Raw genomic sequence first — 23,238 nt, forward strand, 5'->3', positions numbered from 1 at the left:
TGGCAGTGGGGGGATGAAATAGTAGGCTGCTTGTCTTGATCGGCAAGACAAAAGACGCTGATGGAGAGGTGCAACGGGATTTAAAGTGGGCCGGATTTACGAGTTTTTTCTTAGGCTTTGGTAATTCTAGAGTAAACTTTATGCCATTTTTTATGAGTTAGTTTATAATCTTCCTGTAGTTTTTTACAGACAATTGTCTTCTTAGAATTAGTCATTTACATGTACTAGAAAAGTATTATAAGCACTTGAGAAAGTAAGCATTATTTTATATTAAGCATTAAGATGTAAGAATTAGGATTAAAAAGAACTATGCCTACATATTCTTTATCATTTTGTATAAGCCAGAAAACACCAGTTTTTCATAAGCCAAAGGTCAGATGTGCTAGAGAGCCAAAGAATGGGCCCCATGCTTAGAAAAGGGAATATGAACTCTTTGGTTTTAAATCATGGTGGCAAGTGCTGAGATAGTAGAGGGAGAGACTAGCCCTTATCAAATAGATAAGATGGACAGAATGGGGTTTGACACCCCCTTAACTAAGAATTATTGGTGGAATTAATTAGAGGTAGAACTAAAGCAATGGAATGCTAGAATTCAGATGAGGAACAATAATGGCTTAAATGAGAAGAATTGCAATAAAAATAAAAGGCGCCCATTGCTGGGGGCTCACTGTTCACTTTGAGTTGAGTCTGTATGCGCATCATACAATAAAGCTTAACTGTGCTGTCTATCCCGAGTCTCCGAGTGCCTTTATTGGGGATAAGGTTGCCAGTGTCAGTCTGCTTCAACGTATTCCCAAATTTGAAATTTAAGTAATATATATATATATATATATATATATATATATATATATATATATATATATATATATATATATATATATATATATATATATATATATATATATATATATATAATATATTTTTTTTTTCTTTCCTAACTGCTTTCTTTTGTGAAACTCGGATAGTACAATGATATTTTGGGTTATATATAGTTGTAGTTATCCTTATTGCCAGTGTAATGATAACCTCAGTTGTGTACATGTTCCATATAAGATGTATGTTAATCTTCTTATTCATGTTGTAATCCCACATGTTGTTTACCTGGCTAAACTTTGTATACTTTAATATAGATTCATTACTGTATACATTTTATAAAAATACTCTGTAAGCTGCAATTGTCATTTAATTTGAAGTCAAATTTACTTTCTTCTGCTTCAAGGTCGCCTGAGTAAAGCCCACAAGGAAAAAGAAAAAGAAAAGGAGAAGGAGAAACAGCAAGCCAAGTCACTGGATGAAATGAGTACACACCAGCAGTCAGAGAGTCGGGATTCACAAAGAAGTACCCACAAACATCATGAAAAAAGTAGAAAAAGAAAGCATGAAGATGATCACAAAAGGCATGTAAAATTTGTCAGATTTAATAATGACTGATTTTTTATTTATTTTTTTTGCTTTCCTAGACATTCGTATTCATCTGTAAAAGCCGCCACAAAAATCTTAAAACATTTACAGTTATAAAAAAATTAAGCCTTATGAAATGTTTGATTCTTTTTTAACATATGTGGACATACGAATATTTGATCTTTATTTAAATAGTATGTTTAGATAAAGGTGATATAATTGGGGGGAGGGGGGGGGGGAAGCAATGTAAACTTGGCCTTGCAATAATGTACAGTATTCAACGAGAAATGAACATATGTCATTTCTGTCTGTGTCAAGTAGCTCATTCCTAAAATTGTCTACCAATCTTTCACATTGACTGAAAGAAAGCTTTTCCCAAAACTCCAAGCAGAATTCTTTCAGCTATATGATATTTGAAGGGTGTCTTGTGTGCACAGCCTGTTTCAAATCCCCCTACAGAATATTGATAGCATTCAGATCCAGGCTTTGACTTGACCATTCCAGAACCCTCCACTTCTTTCTTTTCAGCAATTCTTTGGAGGGTTTACTGATATTTTTAGAGTTATTGTCATGTTGTAAGTTCCACTTGAGCTTCCATCTTCTAACAGATGAATTCACATAATACCCTGAACCCATTGGTACAATGAAGAACTCTTTGTATATTCTGTGATGGTGAGGTGCCCATGCCCTGATGCAGCAAAGCAGCCCCAAGCCGTAATATTTCTATCACCATGCTTTACGGTTGGTATAAGGTTCTTTTGGTCAAATGCTGTCTTTGGTTTCTGCCAAACGTGTTACGGTACTGTTGCCAAATAACTTTATCTTTGTCTTGTCTGCCCAATGCACTTTGACACCAGCAGTGTCAAGTGCCTCCTGTAAGTCCCATGATGAAATTCTGAATTTCTTAAGGACTTCTTTTAGCATTTTGCTGAACAAGTTGTTAGGCACAGAAGGGGCCTTTTTTGGAATCACAAATCAAACTTGCACTCACATCTTTAGGGTTATAGGAAAAAACCCATACAGAAATAGAGAGAATGTACAAACAGCACATTTTTGGCAACCAGGTTAAGGGATTAATCCAAGATATTGCATTTATGATGCTGCTTATTTATAGTGATGTATTCCTATTAAAGAGGTTTCTGTTTATTCCAGATCTTCCTTTAACAATATCAGTTATAGTTATCAGTTTTCCTTAATCTTTTATGTATCTTTTACTAGGTTCTCTGTGCTATGTAAGAGTGAATTACCTTTATATTCAAGCCTAAACTGTGTAGAGTTGCCCATGGTTGTTGAGTGTAGATTTGAAGGGGCTAGAGGACTTATTATTTACTCATATCTAGAATTCTCATCACCTGGGTTAATGCATGGTTTATCATTATTTTAATTTAGTTTTGAAGCCATAATGAGGGGAAATTACAAAGTAATTCATGGGTGCTCATCCTTTTGCGCAAGCCAGTTTCTTTTAATTGTACATTAACACTTCTTTTTTTTTTATTTTTTTTTTTATTGATTTTATTGAAATCACTCAACATTCCATTCAAATACATCAATTTTACAAGAATAGGATTGAAAACAAATGAACCCCCACCCCTGAGAAAGAGAGCATGGGCAGCAGAATAAAACTTAAACCTAGTAAAAATAAGCATATAGATAAATTAATAAGTGAATATAGATAGATAGATAGATAGATAGATACTTTATTAATCCCAAGGGGAAATTCACATACTCCAGCAGCAGCATACTGATACAAAAAAAACAATATTAAATGAAAGAGTAGGAGAAGAAAAAGAAAAAAAAAGAATAGAGAGAGAATCTGCTTCCTTGGTACTTTAAAAGCTTATTCTAAAATGTTATTGATTAGATCCTGCCAGGTTTGGAAAAATTTCTGCACAGCTCCTCTAAGTGAGAATTTGATTTTTTCCAATTTCAAATAATATATAACATCAGTTACCCACTGACTTAAAAGGGGAGAGTTAGGATTCTTCCAGTTGAGCAAGATACAGTAAGTCTCCATGCCAATAGTGTAGTAAAGGCAATTACAGTTTGTTTGTCCTTCTCCACTTTAAGCCCATCTGGAAGTACACCAAACACAGCTGTTAGTGGATTAGGAGGGATTGTGACACCAAGGCTGTCTGAAAGGCATTTAAAAATCTTGGTCCAAAATGATGTTAATTTGGTGCAGGCCCAGAACATGTGACCTAGTGAGGCTGGAACTTGATTGCAATGTTCGCAGGTTGGATCTTGCCCTGGAAACATTTTGGACAATTTCAAGCGAGACAGATGTACTCGATATATAATTTTTAGTTGAATAATTGTATGCTTTGCACATATGGAGCTCGAGTGAATCCTCTGCATTGCTACCTTCCATTCCTTTTCTGATATGTTGAGTGAGAGATCCTTTTCCCATTGTCCTCTTGGATCTTTGAAAGGGAGGGACTGTAAAATGGTTTTATATATTGCAGAGATGCTGTCTAAGTCCTTGAGACTGATGAATATTTTTTTCCAGCATAGAGGGAGATGGGAGATGAGGGAAATTGGGCAGGTTCTGTTTAACAAAGTTTCTAATTTGAAGATAGTGAAAGAAATGTGTTGCAGGAAAGTTAAATTTAGAATGTAATTGTTCATAGGATTCAAAGACGTTGTCTATGTACAGATCTCTAAGTGATTTCATCCCAAATGTTTTCCAGACATCCACGTGGATGTTTTGGATACGTGGATGTTTTGAATTCCAAATAAATGTGGTGATGGTTGAATCTAATTAATTAGATTAACACTTCTTTCTTATTGTTATACCTGGGAGTGGTCTGTTAACTTTTTTGCATTTAGAGAATGTGAAACTTGCAATTTCGCAATAGGTTATCTAAACTTAGACACATGTATAATTTATATATTATTTTAATAGAGGTATTTCTCTAAATTATCAGTGGTATAAAAAACATAATTTTTGAAAATGGTAAAGTTTTTTGATTCTCTGTTGCAGTTTATAAATTGTCCTTTGTCTACTTACCTATCCGTTTTTGTTCTGACTTCATTTCATTCAGTATAGTATTCCAGGGCCCATTTCAGAATGAAACGACATAAACCTGAAACCTGTTCAATATTAGTGACGTTACATGCAAGGCTATTCTCAAGACAGTGTCCTATAATAAATAAGAATTTCATCTGAATATTAAGGAAAGAAATTGTTTGTTTGTTTTAGCATTTTTGTAGTTTAAGTTTACTTTTTGTCAGTGTATGAACATCAGTACCTATTTATGGAAGGTGCTAATCTAGTTTTTTTGCTTTCAGGGATGAAGTACATTCTGGCAAAGAAACTAAGCCGATGTCCAGCAACAGCAAGTCTTCTTCTAGAGAGCACTGTTGGCTTCAAAGAGACCTGCGAGTTCGATTCATAGACAAGCGGTTCAAAAAAGGCGACTACTACAATTCTAAGGTTTTTGATTGGATGTTATTTTTAGATTTTAGATTGTAAGGCCTAAGCTGTATTAATGGTTGAAGTCTTTTTTGCTACTTACAGTAAATGTAATTAAGAAACGGCAACCAACAAAAATCTATAAATTATGCAGTACAAAATCTGAGCGACACCGATGCCCCAAATTCTACTATTAAGCTGGACCCTAATTACCTATAGTACCATTCTGATGTATATAGAAATGATGCAAGAAAAGAAATTCATGACACTCATTTTTCAGAAGGTGGTGTTACACTCCTGAAAGAAAACTTTCAACTTCCCTGCCAAATAAGCTGCAGCTGTTATTTATTAGTATTTACTTAAAATCAAAATAAATCTTAAGTCCCAGTATTAAATGACTAAGGATTTTATTAAAATCATATATTTACAGGTTTAACAAATGTTAAGAAATAAATTATATTTCTTACACTTTCTAAATGGTAATTCATTGTACACTGTAGACCCTTTACATAAGTTTGTCCAGTAGAGGGAACATTAGCTTCCAAAAAGGCCAGATCAACTGCGGGGAAATGCACTGTGGGAAGGTAGCTCTGCTTTAAAGTACGCCCTGGGTTCATAATGGTGACAAAATAATCACCACTACCACAACAAAAAAACAACTAATCATGATACAAATATTATTATTTTTTTTTATACTTGACTTGATTAATCATTCAACACACAATATGTGTCAGGTGAGTTCAGCCTCAGTTGCATAGGTGCTCAACGTCTTTCTGTTTTCATTCTTAGTTGAAGTGATTTTATTGATCTGGCAGTTATTCTCTACGTAATTTCAGAGCTTGCACGTGTTTGCAGGGTGTGGAAGGTTACAGAACACTACATAGTCCCAAGGTTGAGCAGGTCAGCAGTTGTAGGGTTCTTCAAGTGCCAGGGTGTGGTAACAATTATATCAAGTGTAAGATAATATTGCTGTGGTACAAGAAAATCAAGCAGTGTATAACTAGAAGTTTTGGCTCCTTTTGCTAAAAATTTCTTTCTTTTTTTTTTTTTTTTATGGCAATACCCAAGAAATACTTTTCTGACAGACTGATGAAGCATAATAGTAAAAGCATACAGCATGACTTTGTAATATATAATACATAAAAAGAAAAATTAAGACATAATATAATAACAAGAAAAAGAAGAAATGAAGTATACATTGTACATTAAATTATATTTCATATATGTTATATCAATGCAAAGCTTATTAAATATGTAGATGACAATAGTATTGAATATTAAGGAGCACTGCTGGCTCCTTAATGCTGACCGAAGTAGTACATCCTAGATTAATTCTGTGACATTTAACACACTTTTATAATAGTAGTTTATGAGGTATTTAGAATTTAATTTTTTTTTTTTTTTTACTTCCTTAAGGTGTGTTGTTTTTCGGTTAGCTGAAGGTTCCTCTTTCATCAAAATATTTCATGTCAGATTCTTTAGCAATAATAATTTCTAATGTGTTCAGAATACAGGTATCAGCTTGACCATAAAACTGCATTTTTAATTGTAGATGATCATTGAAGATGTTCTAACTCCTGACACGTGTGTTTGTAGAACAGATGAAGGCCTTCTGCTGGATGGTAAGATGCTGTTTGAGATTAAAAATGTAAAACAAAAAAAAAACATTTTGTAATGTAAGTTTATTGCTTTATTTTTCTTGTTCATTAGATATCCATCAGTCTATGTTGGAAACCATTGTTCCAAAATTGCACAGTGATCTTATCATGGTTGTGCTTGGCAAGAACAGGGGTCAGGTTGGTTGTTTTTTATATGTTTTTTTAATATTTGTTTATTACAACACCTAGCAGTTTTCTGTTCTTATCTACAATCAATAATGCTGTTGGAAAGTATAGAACCCACTTTTTGATGTTTTTTTAATTTAAAAATTAAAAATTTTTATTTAAAAATGTAAAAATCAAGGGCATAAGCTCTTCAGTGGCATTCAAAGTTCATGGAGAATCACTATAATATCTGTCATTTAGCCTTAACTAATTTGGTTAAAGTAAGATCTAGTGCCAACTGAGCACATTAATTTGCGAGCAAAATATATTTTAAAAGATTCTAAAAAATATTTTTGTTGACTTGTCAGGTTTTTGGACCAAAGTCATTCACATCAATTAATTACTTTCTGGAGCCATTGTAAAAATAGTTTTGATGAAAAGCTGAAATTGTCTTACCAGCTGTGAAATATTCCTGCAAATACCAGTGTGCTTTTAATTGAACTGTACACTTTTAATTGTACTGTAATTATTATTCTTTTTTTGTTTAAACAGGTAGGAAGAATTCTTCAACGGAACAAGGACAAATGTTATGCTTTAGTTCAGCTTCATAAATTTGAAGACCAAGTGTTTAAACTGGATTATGATGCTATTTGCCATTATATTGGTGGGACAGCTTAGCTGAGTCTTCATCTGCATAAGAATGCAATAATATGTGGACAGCTTTATTGAAAGCCTTGTGTGTATCTTCATAGGCTTACATGTGTGGGGCTGGGGAAGAGGTTTTTCTATCAATAAATTTCTCCTGTGTCTCACACACATTGAAAATGCATATTTGTTGATTCTGAAGACCACATCCCAGAAGATACCAGACTGCCAGGAAGCTTGGTCTTCTGTTGTGTGTGGTTTTTATTTCATTTTTTTTAATTAGATTCATCATCTGTGTTTCACCAGTTCCATTCTTAACACATGCTGAATATTAGCTGCTGCTTATTTTTTGCCCTTATTCTCAAAAATGTTTTGGAATTTTTTTAAACAACCCTACTTACATTGAAAGTATTAAGTGTTTGTATACTTTATTATCTATTAAATGTGCATAAAATGACCTAAATTATTTTTTGAGTGATGTGTATATACAGTATAATACAGGGCTAGCATGACTGTGCACTGATTGGCATGGTGGCTTCACAGCTCCAGGGTGCATAGTTCAAATGCCTGTTCACTGTCTGTGTGGAGTTTGTAAGTTCCTCTCATTTCTGTTTAGTTTTTCCTCCCATTTCCCAAATACATGTGTGTTAAATTAATTGGCAACTTTAGGTTAACCCTTTGTGAGTGATTTCACTCTAAAATGGCTGATGTCCCATCCATGAGTTGGTTCTTGCCTTGCACTCAGGGCTGCTGGGATAAGCACAAGCTTATCACAGATCTGATCTGATTAGGTGAGTTTGAAAACAAAAGGCTGAATGCATATATAATACAGGTAGAGCCATAAGGGACAATTAGTATTTTTTCTGTAAATAAATGTGTAGAGAAATGCTTAAGATTGATGGCCTGTAATAATAAAGGAGGTAAAGCAATAATGAAGAAAAAATGCCTGCATTTTTGAGAATATTTATTTTGACAGAAGGCAAAAAAGTCTGTTTAAGTTTAGGCATCTAAATTAGCACTAGAATTACCAGAGTCTACGAAAAAACTCGTAGATCCAGCCCACCTTAAATCGCTTCTTAAATCCTTTCACACCTCTCCGCCAGCGTCTTTTGTCCTCTAAATGTGCTGATAAAAGACAAGCTGCCAGCAGCCGGCTATTCCATCCCCCCTCCGACTTAGAACGTGAACGCACTTTTCCCAGCTCATGCCTTGATTGATTGTCTGGGAGTGAACTGGAGTTTTAGAGTTGAAATAATAGATTGTTATTTGGAACACACACATTCCATGTGTGTACCGTTTCTACAGTAATCTGTGTAAACACATTGTTAAAACAGAAACTTTTTCATATTTTGGTAATAAATGTTACAAAATGTAGGAATAAACTATATAGAATGTGTAAAGCCCGAGTTCCAAAGATCAAATAAACACTTTCACAAAAGCTTCAAAGATGATATAACAGTTTCTGTGGCGTAGCGCGTTAAGAGTTGCCTCTCAGAGCAAGTAGCTTTTTCTCTGCCTCACAAACATGAGTTCAATTCCCCGCTGGGGATAAAGTGTTACTTCTTTTTTTCTTTTTAACATCAAACGGACATAAAATTTGTAAATTGGTATGCACTGTCAGTTAATGAGATCGTTATATTTTCATGTGGGATGCTCCTTTTAAAATATTTTTTTAACAATTGAGACTGCAATTAACATGAACAACTGTCCTTATAACTTATTTTTTTCAAGATCCATAACACACAGACAGACAGAGCACTGCGTAATACAGAGACAGACAGGCAGAGATATACAAATAAACAGGGAAGGCACATTTACTGAAAGAAAAAAAAAATCAACATGTGCGTTGTTCATGCAGCACTGAATAAGCTCACGCGCTCTGACATCACCCCTCCCCCGATCTGGCTCTCTAAGTAACAGCGCAAGTACAGACACAAGCCAAGTGCATATGTGTACTGTATAATATTAACAAAAAGAGCAGCTTACTACTGAAAACGGCAAATATAGGAGGGAGTGGGGATGGAACCAGTACTCTTGATTACACTTGGTTTGCGTCTGTACTTGCGCTGTTACTTAGAGAGCCAGATCGGGGGAGGGGTGATGTTAGAGCGCGTGAGCTTATTCAGTGCTGCAGGAACAACGCACATGTTGATTTTTTTTTCTTTCAGTAAATGTGCCTTCCCTGTTTATTTGTATATCTCTGCCTGTCTGTCTCTGTATTACGCAGTGCTCTGTCTGTCTGTGTGTTATGGATCTTGAAAAAAATAAGTTATAAGGACAGTTGTTCATGTTAATTGCAGTCTCAATTGTTAAAAAAATATTTTAAAAGAAGCATCCCACATGAAAATATAACGATCTCATTAACTGACAGTGCATACCAATTTACAAATTTTATGTCCGTTTGAGGTTAAAGAGAAAAAAAAGAAGTAACACTTTATCCCCAGCGGGGAATTGAACTCATGTTTGTGAGGCAGAGAAAAAGCTACTTGCTCTGAGAGGCAAATCTTAGCGCGCTACGCCACAGAAACTGTTGTATGGTGTGTGAAGCTTTTATGGAAGTGCTTATTTGATCTTAGGAACTCTGGCTTTACACATTCTATAGTTTATGCCTACATTTTGTAACATTTATTACTAAAATATGAAAAAGTTTCTGTTTTAACAATGTGTTTACACAGATTACTGTAGAAACGGTACACACATGGAATGCGTGTGTTCCAAATAACGATCTATTATTTCAACTCTAAAACTCCAGTTCACTCCCAGACAATCAACCAAGGCATGAGCTGGGAAAAGTGCGTTCACGTTCTAAGTCGGAGGGGGGATGGAATAGCCGGCTGCTGGCAGCTTGTCTTTTATCAGCACATTTAGAGGACAAAAGACGCTGGCGGAGAGGTGTGAAAGGATTTAAGAAGCGATTTAAGGTGGGCTGGATCTACGAGTTTTTTCGTAGACTCTGGTAATTATAGTGTTAGGATTATGCACTGTTTACTTATAGATTTTAAAAACAGAGGTTTAAAAGTACTATTTTTCAAACATTATTCTTAGGGAATAGTAACACTATCGTTTTCTTGAAAAGAATAATTCATGTTCATGTGTTCTTTTGCCTTCTGAAATAGGTCATTTAATTAAGTGAATATTTAGTACTGTAGATAAGTCTTGCAACGAAGGAGACATTTTTAAGTCTGACAAATTGAGTTTAATTTTGTGGTAACATATTTCATTTTGTATGTCAGCAGAAAGTCATTTTACACATTCTACAGATTAAAGGAAAATACTTAATTTGATTATATAAGCATGTTAAGCCTTTTCATCTGTATTATTTGTATGCATTTTTGATGAGTAGAAATACTGGATTATTGTAACACTTATTTATATACTATAGTAGTGTAACACTATAAGAGTAGTCAAATTTAATTATAGTCTTCTACAATGTAAGTTCCATTGATGTCAATGGCAAAAGTCTGTCAGTTTCCATTAATTAGAATGCCAGCTGCTGAAAATGTATTTTTAGATAACTTATAAACAGATAACTGTTTACTTGTCAAATTTTATGATGAGATTTTAAAAATATAATTAAGGAAAATTTGTCCATATGAAAAATTCTGTTACATATACATATATATGTGTGGCAGATGGGACACCTCTGCAATGGAAAGACCAGGCTAGAGAACATGCTCAGGGCATTATCTCCCCCGGAATGCTAGACAGCAGTCCTCCTGGGTTGCTAGGGCACCACAGACTCCCAAAAGTCTTCGTGGGATTTGGAGTTTTGTACAGCCCTGTTGGGTCCCATGGATATTGCCAGGTGACTGAGGAGCCCTTTATTGCAGGATTTCCACCACACCCGGAATGGCTGCCAGGAGGAGACTACAGGACACCTGGAGCACTTCCAGGTATTATATAAAATGACCCTCCTCACTCCAATCGGGGAGCCAGAGTCGGGAGGGAGAGAATAACATTTGCTAGAGGAGTGGAAGCAGAAGAAGGAAGGAGAGGGAGAAGAAAAGACAAAGTGCTTGGTGCTTTTATTGTGGTTATTGTGCTTTGGACTCTGCACTGTGTTGAGCAGGTGGGAAACAATGGAAAAGCATTTTGCACAAGAAAAATAAAAAAAAAATGCGTGACTGCACTTGTGTCCTACATCTTTCTGTGTTGGGTTTGGGGGGTTGGATATCCCCTGCCAGCCACACTCTCTCGGGAAGTACATTATATATTTCCCTAATTAGTGTTCTGACTAACCAAAACTGATGTGGAAAGATACAGATTTCTTAATTTAGACAAGTTAAAAACCTAATGGTACATATCTAAAATTTATAGTCGGTATTACAGTTCATAATTAATTCACTTGTTAGAATGTAATTGTCATGAGACAAAGGCAAACATATAATTCTTAAAATGGCTTTCCATGTGAATTTGCCTGTTGTGGTTAAGGCAAATCTGAAACAGTTAAAGTGGAAGTATCCATTGAGAGAGAGGGTGATGCATCTTGGCAAACCTGTAGGCACTGAAAGGGTTACTGCAATTAGTTTAAGTCAGTGAAAGATATTAATCATAGTTAAATTTTAAAAATGTGTTCACAAAAATGTGTAAAACATTTAAACATTCTTCAACTACTTGTAGCATTTACTTGCAACTTTACTTCTATATTATGGTTTGATGATGAAAAAATCGTCTACCAAAAGCTGAAAAGTAGTCTGCTATTAAGACAAACTTGCATGAGTGCCTAGCTAAAATAGTTTTAAGGTTTGCAAGCAAATCTGCAGGTGTATCAAGTAAAGAGGGCCACTGGCTGCAATGGCGGATGTATTAAAAGCAGCTACCAAAAGAATACTCAACACTTGAGTGTCAGATCAAAACTGTGGACCTTACCACACAGAGAAGAGCAAATACTTGAGCATATCATAAGTCCTGTGGCCATTTTTGCATATTTCTGTTTATTGGGTCATGTTTGCCCTGTGCACTTGTGGTGCCACTTATCCAAATGATTTATCCCTCAAAGGAGAATTCCACAAAGGGCCTATGGTAATAATAAATAAGTAAGAAGGACATCTGCAGGGACACCAGTAATTGTCAATGATGGCTTTTTGTAGGACCTGCTGTGGATGGTAAATTACCGCATTGACTGTCCTGTTGTAGGACCATGGAAGACACCACTGTGAGTCATAAAGGCATTCGGGTGCCAATTCCAAGTCACACAGTCGCTGGTAGACATTGTCCAAGGGGCATCTTTCTGGTAGTTGTACTTCGCCCTGTTTATGTCATCTCTCAGCTGTTGTACAGACCTCACCTGTGTGGGGTTCTCCTTGGTCTGGCATTAACACTGTACATATACAATACACTACATGGATTACATTAATAATCTGCATTGTATTTCTAAAATTTATTTGAACTACAATAGAGAACATACAGACCCATTGTTTTTCAACGTACTGTAGGTCCCTTACTTTTCAATGCACTTGGTACTGTGTTCCTTAACTTTGTTTATGTCCTCAGAAACACTGCGCGAACACACAGCCTATATATTGAAGTGTCGGTGCCAAACTGTAGCATGATTAAAACTAAACGTATGTATTCTTATAACTTTGGTTAATTCTTGTCACTTGATTGCAAGATACGTGTGCAATAGCTGTAACTTGACGATCGAAGCACGACGACACCGGGAACTCTTTATTATTTTATTGTTTTAGTGAACAGCTTCTATCCTTGTTCATCTAGAAATAGTCCGTGAGTATCTGTAAAGGCGCTTTCAAAAAACTGTTTCTTTTACCATCGTTTTATGAGCATTACTATAACATTTGTAATGGATGAGTAACGACACCGAAGCCCTGGGTTATCAGCTCTTTTTCAGCTTTTACTTTCGTTTTTTATTGTGCACCGAGAATACGTCACTTTTTATCTCTCTCTTTTCTCTTTTTTAGCCCCAAACAATACATTTACCCTAATCAATTAGGAGCTCACAAACAACCGAACTGAATTATATACAGTAACAAAATTATTTGTATCAAAAACAAGTGGACATATTTGGCTTAGGTGTGAATGACCGTGAGGATTTAAACCGTCTGGCTGCTAAAGGGTTAATGTTTCCTGACACTTGCTGTGCTGCGGCCTGCTGGTCCGACACACTCGCGCGCTTTTCTTCGGCATCTCAAACCGTGCGGTACTTCAGCAGAGCTCCACACTCCATCTGTTCAGTGTCCAGCTTGGAACCACACGAGAGTGGCAGGTCATGATGGTATTGCTTCTCCGAAACGCTCCATCTGCATTTATGAACGATTTAACATGCTTGGAGAACGATCTGTGAGTGACTTGTTCGTCGCCGCCTTGGCCTCTGCGGTCCTTATTTTGATGCACCTTCTACAAAGACACCTGAACAAACCGACAGCACTGACTTCACATGTTAAACCTCCGGGGCCGAAAACAGGAAAACGGAGCGCCGAAGAGCCCCAGGTAAATTGCAAAACAACATTGCTCCCCCATACAACACCCTTTGTTTCTTCTCAGTATTCTTGTAAATCTTTTCTTTTGTGTGTTTCATGTAGGCCTATTCAAAGTAATTTGCAATATTAAATGTACCCGTGTGTACAGCTGAAACGGTGTCACATACGTTCCATCCATCCATTATCCAACCCGCTATATCCTAACTACAGGGTCACGGGGGTCTGCTGGAGGCAATCCCAGCCAACACAGGGCGCAAGGCAGGGAACAAACCCCGGGCAGGGCGTCACGTACGTGACTTCACGAAATAGCGAAAGAGTCAGTGAGTCATCATCCAACCCGCTATATCCCAACACAGGGTCACGGGGGTCTGTCCATCGGACCCGTAACCTGCTGTTGCTCTGTCCGGAGTATGACGTTAACCTGCGTCCTACTCTGCAAGTAGGTCCTCCAACTTGCATGTAAAACTAGGGGGCACTCCAGCCACCGTAAAAAACCTCACACAAACTAATGTGGCTCTGAGGCGTCATCCATTGGATGACTGCGATCGGGTCCTAATCTGGGATCCCGAGGTGATGCGTCGTGTGGTGGGTGTGGCAACGTGCTGTATCTGTGCCTGCTTCAAATCTCATCGTTTAACCTGTGTTTGAATTACTCTTCTTGTGAACACCTATCGAAGACACACAGAGGCACAGGGGATCCGTAATCTTAAGGAAAGTTAACGAGCAGATGTCATAGTTTATCGATGGAAAAAGATTCACTGAGTACAATTCATATTACTACTGACGTCACGATCAGGTATCCCATCTTTCATTTTGAAAAGTATATTTGAACCAATTGTTGTGTCATTCAACTTAAGCATGGCTTGTTTCTACTTACACAACTGAATAATTTTCACCCCTGTTATCTTTATCACGATTTAAGTTGATTTCTGTAATAACATAAAGAAGCTTTATATTTACATGATTTGATTCTTAACTTTTACTCCTTGGACAGCTTGTTTAGAATATTGTTTAACAATCACATGTGTTTTTGCAAAGTAAATAGAATTATTTGAAGGACAAGGTAGATTACACAGAACTTGCAGCTTTGGTGTCAATTCAGAATTATCCTATTACCTCTGTATAAGGTGCCTTTTTAATTTTTCTTTTCGATTTAAAGATGGAAGATGAGGCAAATCCTGTCAACCAGTGTTCACCATAAATAAGATCTTGTAACCAAAAATCTTTTAAGTAAATGTCAAATGAATACTTACTTCAACAACATAACTTAAATAAATCAATAGGCTTGTGTAAGAATAGATGTATAATTAGTAGATAGGAAGAGTCATTACCTATAGTATCATATTCTAAGTCTCTGAAAACAAGTACTAGGATAAGGTCAGATGGCTGGGTGGGGGGGGGGGGGGGACAGAAAAGAAATAAACCTCCTGTTAAGCTGGAGAAAAAAAATCTGCAGGGGTTCAAGACTAAAAGACAGTCCAACTCCTGCTTGTCATTCTACATAACATAAATTACTGAAAACATTTTCTATACCCCACACCCCTGGAAAATGTTTGATATATGTACTTGCCGCCTACAAAAGCAATGTTACGTTTGAAGATGAAGAAGTCAAATTTCAAATTTTTGAACCACAAATTGAATCACATACAGTACTGCAGGTAAACACATTAAACTTAAAAAAAAAAACTTTTAACTAAACTTAAATTGAGCAGTTTACAGTTAATCTTGTAAATTTGTCCTCCATTAAGCTGAGACACTTGTTTGATCTTGAGGCTGAAGCATCAAAAGTTGTGAGGAAGTGACCCCCGTAAAGGAAAGGGTGTTGGCATGTTGCTGAGCAATGAGTCATAGTCAATGAGCTTTGTCCCACAATAACACCTGCACTGCAGTTCAGTAACAGCTGCTCTGCAGTGTTAAAATTGCTGCACTACTGCCAGGACCGGCAGCAGGAGAGATGGGCTGAGTATAAGCAGCAGGTGCTGTGTCCATATCAGTCCCCCTTGTCCCCTCCTGGCAAAAATGTCAATCAAAGCGCAAGATTAGGGCCATTTCGCAATAAGACTTGCACAGAAGTTAATACTAGACCCCGCCCTTCTCTACAGATCATTGCAAGATCCAAAAAATGCAGGAACCATCTGAGAATGTGCATTTTTGTGGCTCATTCACAGCAGACAATTGTACATGCAATGCTTGATTCTTTTCATATAATAGAAGAGGAGCACTAACTAATAAATTACCTACAAATGATGTGACACTGCAAGAAACTGATTCCACCACATTAAAGTTGGATAACACACATCACGCAAGAAGGTGAGACTGGTGAGATGTGTGCAAATTTCCCTTTTTTGGTTAAGATTTTTGCTGCTGCATTTTCAACCAATTGCAACCGATTAGTGTTTTCTTAGGTGGTCCTCTTAGGAGCACATTACAATAATCTAGTCAACTAAAAACAATATGGATTAATTTCTCAGCATTTTACAGCGTTACAAGCAAACTAACTTTTGCAGTGTCCTAATAAATGGAAAAACGCAATCCTAGTAACCTTGTTAATGTAATTTAAAGTTTATGTCAGAGTCCATGACTACACCTAAATTATTTACTTCCGTCTTGACTTTTAATGCTAAGGGGACAAGTTTATTTCTAAGACTTTCACTATTTCCATTTTTGCCAACCCTTAAGATTTGTTTTTTTTTTCCTTATTTAGCTTAAGAAAAGTACTACTGATCCATTCAGAAATACTTGTAAGACACTGAGTCAGAGAGCCCAATGCATCAGGGTCAACAGGTGCAATAGATAAGTTAAGCTGCGTGTCATCTGTATAACTGTGGTAGTTCACCTTATGTTTTGAGATAATCTGGACTAATGGAAGTAGGTAGGTTGAAAAAAAAACAGCAGGTCCAGAATAGATCCTTGTGGCACACCATATACAATACCCTGGATCCATGAACTGTAATTACTGCAACTAACTTAAGAATTCTCTATCTGTTAAATAAGACTGAAAACAATTTAAGACACTGCTGGATAAGGTGACCCATTGTCTAAGATTTATGAGATCATTGTCAAGATTTTTTTTTTTTTGAGCAATGATTTAACAACTACAGTCTTTAGATAATTTAGGAAGACCCCCGTATCTATAGACAATTTAACTATGTTAAGGACACCAACAATTAGTACATCAGAGACTTCTTTAAAAAAGCAGTTGGGACCATGTCAAGAAAACAAATGGAGGTTTTTAAGAATTTTTCTATGGATTTCAGGTAATTAGGGAAACATAGTTTAACAAAAAAAAACTTTGTAGAAGAATCCTTTTATCTGATTTCAGAAGTCAGTCCTTTGGTTGGAATAATGAAGATTTTTTTATGCACAGCACTTTTAAGGTGTGGCCACAGGATTGATCCCAAGACATTTATCTTCCTTACTGTTTTTAGGGTGAGATAGTGGTGTACTTCGGAGCTTTCTATTTAAGGAAGAGATTTATTTTCTACCCCTCTTTGTCCGGTCACAGGGGGTGCTGGAGTCTATCCTAGCCATCATAGGGTGCAAAGCAGGAGTATACCTTAGGCAGTGTGCTAGTCCATTGCAGTACAAACACACACACACTTAACACACACTTAGCCCAAATTAGTATTGCCAATCGCCCACCTAACTTTGCATGTCTTTGGACTGTTGGAGGAAACCCAAGTACCTGGAAGAAACCCACACAAACACAGGGAGAACATTTAAACTCCACACAGGGAGGACCTGTGACACAAACCCTGAACTTAAGGAAGAAATGCTTTTTTTTGCTAATATAAGCTTTTTGACAGAGAGTACATATCTTTAGCTGTTCTTTTTCTATTTTATCCTTACCAGAGCCTCTGTTCCCACTATAGAGAGACAGTCCCAACTACACGGTATTTTGTGATTTTGGTTGGGTGGATAAGCTTTATGTGCATTGTACCAAATACATCTTTTGTAGGTGAAGCTTGGGACATTTTTGGTGTCTTTGGCACATACAGTACTTTAAAGGCAGGTACAAATTTATTGGTGTTGGTACCAGCACGTCCAGCTCAGTATAAGTCGCATATGAACTTCTCAAGATCTGTCCTTAACCCTTTGTCTTTTATAGCATTCAGCATTCTTCTCCTTGACAATAATGTTCATTAACTGGGCTTGGTTATCACTTTCTTGGTGATGATAATTGAATTTATCTTCATGTTAAAAGGGGTATTCATCATAGATCTACTTGGGTAAGGACTTGCCTTGTAGAAGTTAAACACTGGGTTGAACATGACACCTTAAAATTTTAAATAAAATGGTGTATAATAATTGATATCCTGAAAAAAAAGCTATTTTTCTTACATTCTAAGTAATGTTGATGATACAATTGTATCTCCTTCTTGTATGTGTGATGTTTGTTTTTTTTTTTTTTGCATAAAGTCATTTTTTTTCAACTTATTTAAATCCATAAAGTTTCTTTCTTCATAACATCTTCTGCCTCCTTGTCACATTAGATAACTCTTTGAATGATTTTAATTTCTAGCCTTCATTTATATGATCTTAGTGGTATTTCCTGTCTTTGTGGAGGGAGTGGTATGTGTGGCAAGAGTGGTTCCCAGGTGATGCGTGATGCGGATGGTCCTCACTTAAGTGCACAGGTGAGGAGTCGTTTACATCCGTAATTGGTGCCGGGAGCTGCCAATTGCCACATCTGATCCACGTCCCCGTAATAAATAGAGGCGGCTAGGGGAGGAAAAAAAGGAAAAGATGAACGGATGTTGCAGGAGAAGAAGGCTGGAAACAGCTAGAGGAAAGCAGGTGCAGGAGAGAACGAGCGAGAGCGCGCAGACTCGCGCTGTATGCAGACAGCTGAGAGAGGCGAGCCCGAGTGTGGTGTTTGGCTGGCACCCGAAAGCCGACAGTAGTGGTCACTCCTGCTGAGCGCTTGTTGGGAGCAGGAGTGACCAGGAGTTGGTTGGCTCGCCGTAGCAAAGGCAGAGGGAGTCAGAGATTTGGAGTAGAATCCCCAGCGCGAGCGTCTTGGCCATTGGGGGAAGCCAAGTCTCAGTCTGGCAGGGGCTGAATGAAGCCAGGGATCGGGAGGCCGCCAGACCAGTCGAGCAGAAGGTCAGCTGCATGTAGGGTGACTCCCCTGGTGCATAGCATGGATGGGAGAAGCAGGGGAGTCACCAGTAAAAGAAGGAACCGTGCTTTGTGTTTTTAAAGAGACTGCTTTCAGCTATTATTTTAACCTCGGGTTTTGAAGGATTTTTTTTCTAACGTATTTTAACCTCCACCTTCTCACTTGTTTTTATGGATTATTTATTTAATGACGTATTTTTGATGCACTGCACTTTTATTTAATTTGGACACTTTGTTTTTGTTTGCAGTTTTAATAAAAGCACTTTTGCACTTTTTGCACTATCCCCTTGCTTTGTTGTGCCTCACTGCCTAGCTCATCGGTGACATTACCGACGGTGTCGGGTTCAAGGGCTCCCAGAAGCTGGATGGGAGTATGGAGCGAACCCGCATTATCACACTCACCTATTAACCTTTCGTACAGTGCAAGCTCCGTCAAGCATCACGCTAATGGTTGTAACAAAAAGGGACAAGTGTAACTTTGTATGGATATTGGCGTGAAGTCACTAAATTTGACATGTCGAACAATTTGCAGTGTTGTAAGCTGCAGTCGATAATTCTGACAATATGCTATGACAAGAGGTTGTGTAAAATGACATCAGCTTTTCTTGTATTTTCTTTCTGCCACTAAAAGCTTATATATCAATCACATAGATTTCTGGAAATCTGTTGGTAGGAGCTAATGCAGTTCCAGTTAGAGCTGGTAAATATGGGAAAAAAATCTTTTCACAATAATTTTTTTTTCATATCAGTCCATATCGATATATATTACAACATAAATCAAATCATTATTTCTGTTACTCGTAAGTGAGCTTTGAAGATACCATAAGCTTAGTTTTGGTTTAAATATTTGTTTTTTGTCAGAAGTTGAATATATCAAATGTACCATAGAACATTATTCAACTATATTTCAAATAAATAAAATAGGTATATATATATATATATATATATATAATAAGCTAAAATCTTAATTGCCTTCTAATTGAGAAGTCTCAACTTTTCAATTGCAATTGGACTCTTTGAAACAACTTCACACTGCTCGTCTTCTGCTTCAGTGTTACAGCCCAGAAGCATGTCACACTTTCCACACTCCATCCTGTCTCTTGTGCTCCTGTCTCTTGTGCTCCTTCCACCCTTTTTCCTGGGACCTTCCCCTCTAACTGAGATGTTTCATTTGCATAATGAACTACACCTTTTCAAAGCACAGTAGCTGTCCAGCCACATGCCCTCTGAATCTCCAGCCTGATCATTACACTATGAAAGAGAGAAGAGAGAAGTACACTCATTACACACCCACACAGGCTTACACATGTTTGCAGACAAATCATCATTAGTCAAAACCTGTTTCTTCCATGATCTTTCTTTGTTTTTTCATTCAAGTGATAAGTCATGAGAACGGAGAAAGCAAATAAAGGAAGGAATTCGATTTCATTCAGAGTATAATTTCAGGTAGCCTGTTAAACTTTCCCATCGGGCTATCAAAATGTATTAGCCCCGGGATGTCGGTTACCGAAGAGAGTGTAATTCACTGTTGTTTGCCAAGAAGAATGTAGCGTAATTTTTACATTATGTCTGGAATAGGGAATTTTCACTCTTGTGTATGAAACACAGTTTTGCTGTATTCATGTATGTATGTTCAGTTTGTATTATTTTTTTATTTATTTAATGTGAAGCACAGTCTTGCAGATTTATTTTTTGGAATTCTTAACGGGAAATCCAAGCAATTCTCAAATGTTTCCCCAGTAATACTATTGAGAGACAGTGTTTTATTGGGTTCATTATTTTGGAAGACAATTATAGAGACAATTTTACTCACACAAGTTAAAAGTCTAAAAGTCTGGTGCAGGATATCTGTAGTAATATGGGCTCTATATTGAAAAAAGCAATGTGTATCAAAGTTTTGTATACAATTTTAATAATTGTCTTATATTGAAACATTTAAAGATTTACTGGCAAAATATAGTAAGAGGAATCTTATTAGACTTTGCATCCTCAGTCCAACCCCAAACTTGCCTGCTCTTATTCCCTAGTTTATTCCTTATTTCTAGCCTCTTTCTCTGCATTGAAAAATATAAGCCCTTGTAAGATTTAATTTTACAAAAATATTAGTTATACTTGTATTTCTTTATAGACTTTACAAAACTTGTATTTCTTTATAGACTTTACAGACGCATTGGAAAGTTATTCCTTTTGAGATGCTACCCAGCTGGGTGAAAGACAATAACTTCCTGCATAATGGACACCGGCCACCCATGCCATCATTCCAAGCTTGCTTCAGGAGCATCTTCTTGATTCATACTGAGACTGTCAACATCTGGACACATCTTATTGGTGGGTGAACCTTCATCTGTTTTCATTTAAATCCACAAATGTTTTTTTTTCTCTTACAAGCAATTAAAATTAAATCATGATATGCCTGTGAATATGTCTGTGCTTTTCTGTGTTACAGGCTTCATTGTCATCCTGGTCCTTGGTATCAATTATATGTTCATCCCTGAAATTAACTTTGTAAACCCTTTTCAGGAGAAGCTCGCAATTTCTTTACTCTTCGTGGGTACTGGGTTGTGCTTTTTGTTCTCCTTTATGTTTCACACTTTCATCTGCCACTCAGAGAGAGTGTCCAGAATATTCAACAAGTAAGCTCTTCCAAGCAGTCTTCATCATGCCTGATATAAACTTTATATACATATTGTTCCAGTCTATCTTAATCAGTTATTTCTTCGTAGCATATCAGGAAAAAAAATCTAATTTTTAGATATAATAAAATGAGCATGGTTGTTTTTCTTATCAAAATTTGGTTGTATGATCTTTTGCATATGTCGTTTTACTACTCTCACTTGTGTCTGTAGGTTGGATTACTATGGAATTGCCTTCATGATAGTAGGCTGCTTCTTGCCATGGCTGTATTATTCTCTTTACTGTTCTCCAGTGCCTCAGCTCCTTTATTTGGTTGTCAGCTGTATCTTGGGAATCACCACAATAGCCGTTTCACAGCAGGACTATTTCTCAAAACCCAGAAGCAGACCTCTTCGTGCAGGTATTTATCTGCTGCTCAGACACATCCAAGAGCTACCTGATCTTTGTTTGCTTATTTCTTTTTTAGAAGGACATCTTAAATGTTGGAATTTAAATGTGCCTTTCCAGTTTGTTTTCCTGGCTAACACCAGCTTTATTTTAATAAAAGAAGCACTCTTATAGCACTCAAGGATAATTTTAGAATTGAACATGGCTTCTTGCAACTAGTATTCTCAATGTTTTGCTAGGAGACAACCATAGTTGTTCATAATGTTGTTTTTGGCGCAGTAGTAAACTGCTAAGCTAAGTACAGTAACCTTGTATTTTTAAATTTCCAATTAAACATTTCTGAATTTGCTTAGAAAAGAGTTATAATTGAAGAAGTTACCTTCTGAGGTTTATTCTTATCTTTAAACCAGGAGGCTATTTTTTCACCGATTTCCACAGAGACATTTGGTATTATTTTTAATATTGTCTGTAGGACTTGTTTATTTTTTAAGATGGTTGGTAGGAATTTGGATAGGCATTCTTCTATATCTTGATGTCTGTCTCTATTGCAGGATTGTTCCTCTGCTTTGCCCTTGGTTCTGTTGTGCCAGTCGTGCATGTAGCCCTTGTTGAAGGCTTCTTTAAAGCCATGACAGTTGGACAGCTTGGTTGGTTATGTGTTATGGCCATATGTTTTCTGACAGGAGTGGTTCTTTATGCTTGTCGCATTCCAGAGAGGTTCTTCCCTGGCAGATTTGACATATGGGTAAGATGTTCTAACACAGCATAATTCTTCGGTTCACTGTTAAAAAGTAATTTTCTGAATATTATTGTTTGAATGGTAACTGGTGAAAACACATATGAAAAACTAATTGTAAAGGAATTTGCCCTTTATTTACACATTTTGTGTCATTCCAAATATCTAACACTTAATTGAGTATTAATCATCATAAAGTCATGATGCATTAATGTACATGTGTTGATGTTGAAGTGTTGAATGTTATGACTAGGTCACAATCACTGAAGAGTCCCAAAGTACATAGTCCAAAAAATGCTCTGTAATACCTTGAAGTTTTGTACAACACAAAAAGAAAAAAACGAGTTGCCAGCAAGGAAAACCCAATATGAAATCCCAAGAAGTGTCTCAATACAGATCAACTGGTCACTAAGTACAAGCACAGAAAACATAAGAACTTAAAAGTCCTAAGCACATTCGAAATGAACTGCCTGGAACTGTCGAGACCCTCCTGTTATATAGAGTGGAGAGTTGAAGATGTCCCCAACTCTTGGGGGACCACCCACAAAACACATGGAACATAGCACAGGCTAAGAAATCATATCATACAGTTAACAAAATAGTATACAGTTAACAAAAGTAGCATTAACCTAAATAAACGGCTCAGTGACAAACGACTAAAACACATGGATACGAACCTCAGCCAGGGAATGAACCCAGGCT

General features: G+C 36.8%; 2 protein-coding genes across 2 annotated transcripts in view; both read left to right on the plus strand.

Annotated features, from left to right (window-relative positions):
* The window catches only part of gpkow (G patch domain and KOW motifs), a 35,642-nt gene extending 28,337 nt beyond the window's left edge, over window positions 1-7,305 (plus strand). The window contains exons 7-11 of the mRNA XM_028813358.2: window positions 1,220-1,397; window positions 4,690-4,834; window positions 6,366-6,435; window positions 6,524-6,609; window positions 7,129-7,305. Of these exons, the coding sequence (XP_028669191.1) occupies window positions 1,220-1,397; window positions 4,690-4,834; window positions 6,366-6,435; window positions 6,524-6,609; window positions 7,129-7,254 (605 nt within the window). The 3' untranslated portion in view covers window positions 7,255-7,305. The remainder of the gene's footprint in view (window positions 1-1,219; window positions 1,398-4,689; window positions 4,835-6,365; window positions 6,436-6,523; window positions 6,610-7,128) is intronic.
* Window positions 7,306-13,261: 5,956 nt separating this feature from the next.
* LOC114660033 (uncharacterized) overlaps window positions 13,262-23,238 on the plus strand; it is a 65,071-nt gene continuing 55,094 nt past the window's right edge. Inside the window, exons 1-2 of the mRNA XM_051933600.1 lie at window positions 13,262-13,668; window positions 20,936-21,107. Coding sequence (XP_051789560.1) covers window positions 13,501-13,668; window positions 20,936-21,107 — 340 coding nt within the window. The 5' untranslated portion in view covers window positions 13,262-13,500. The remainder of the gene's footprint in view (window positions 13,669-20,935; window positions 21,108-23,238) is intronic.

The sequence above is a fragment of the Erpetoichthys calabaricus genome, chromosome 11 (genome assembly GCF_900747795.2).
Source record: "Erpetoichthys calabaricus chromosome 11, fErpCal1.3, whole genome shotgun sequence".
Lineage (NCBI taxonomy): Eukaryota > Metazoa > Chordata > Cladistia > Polypteriformes > Polypteridae > Erpetoichthys > Erpetoichthys calabaricus.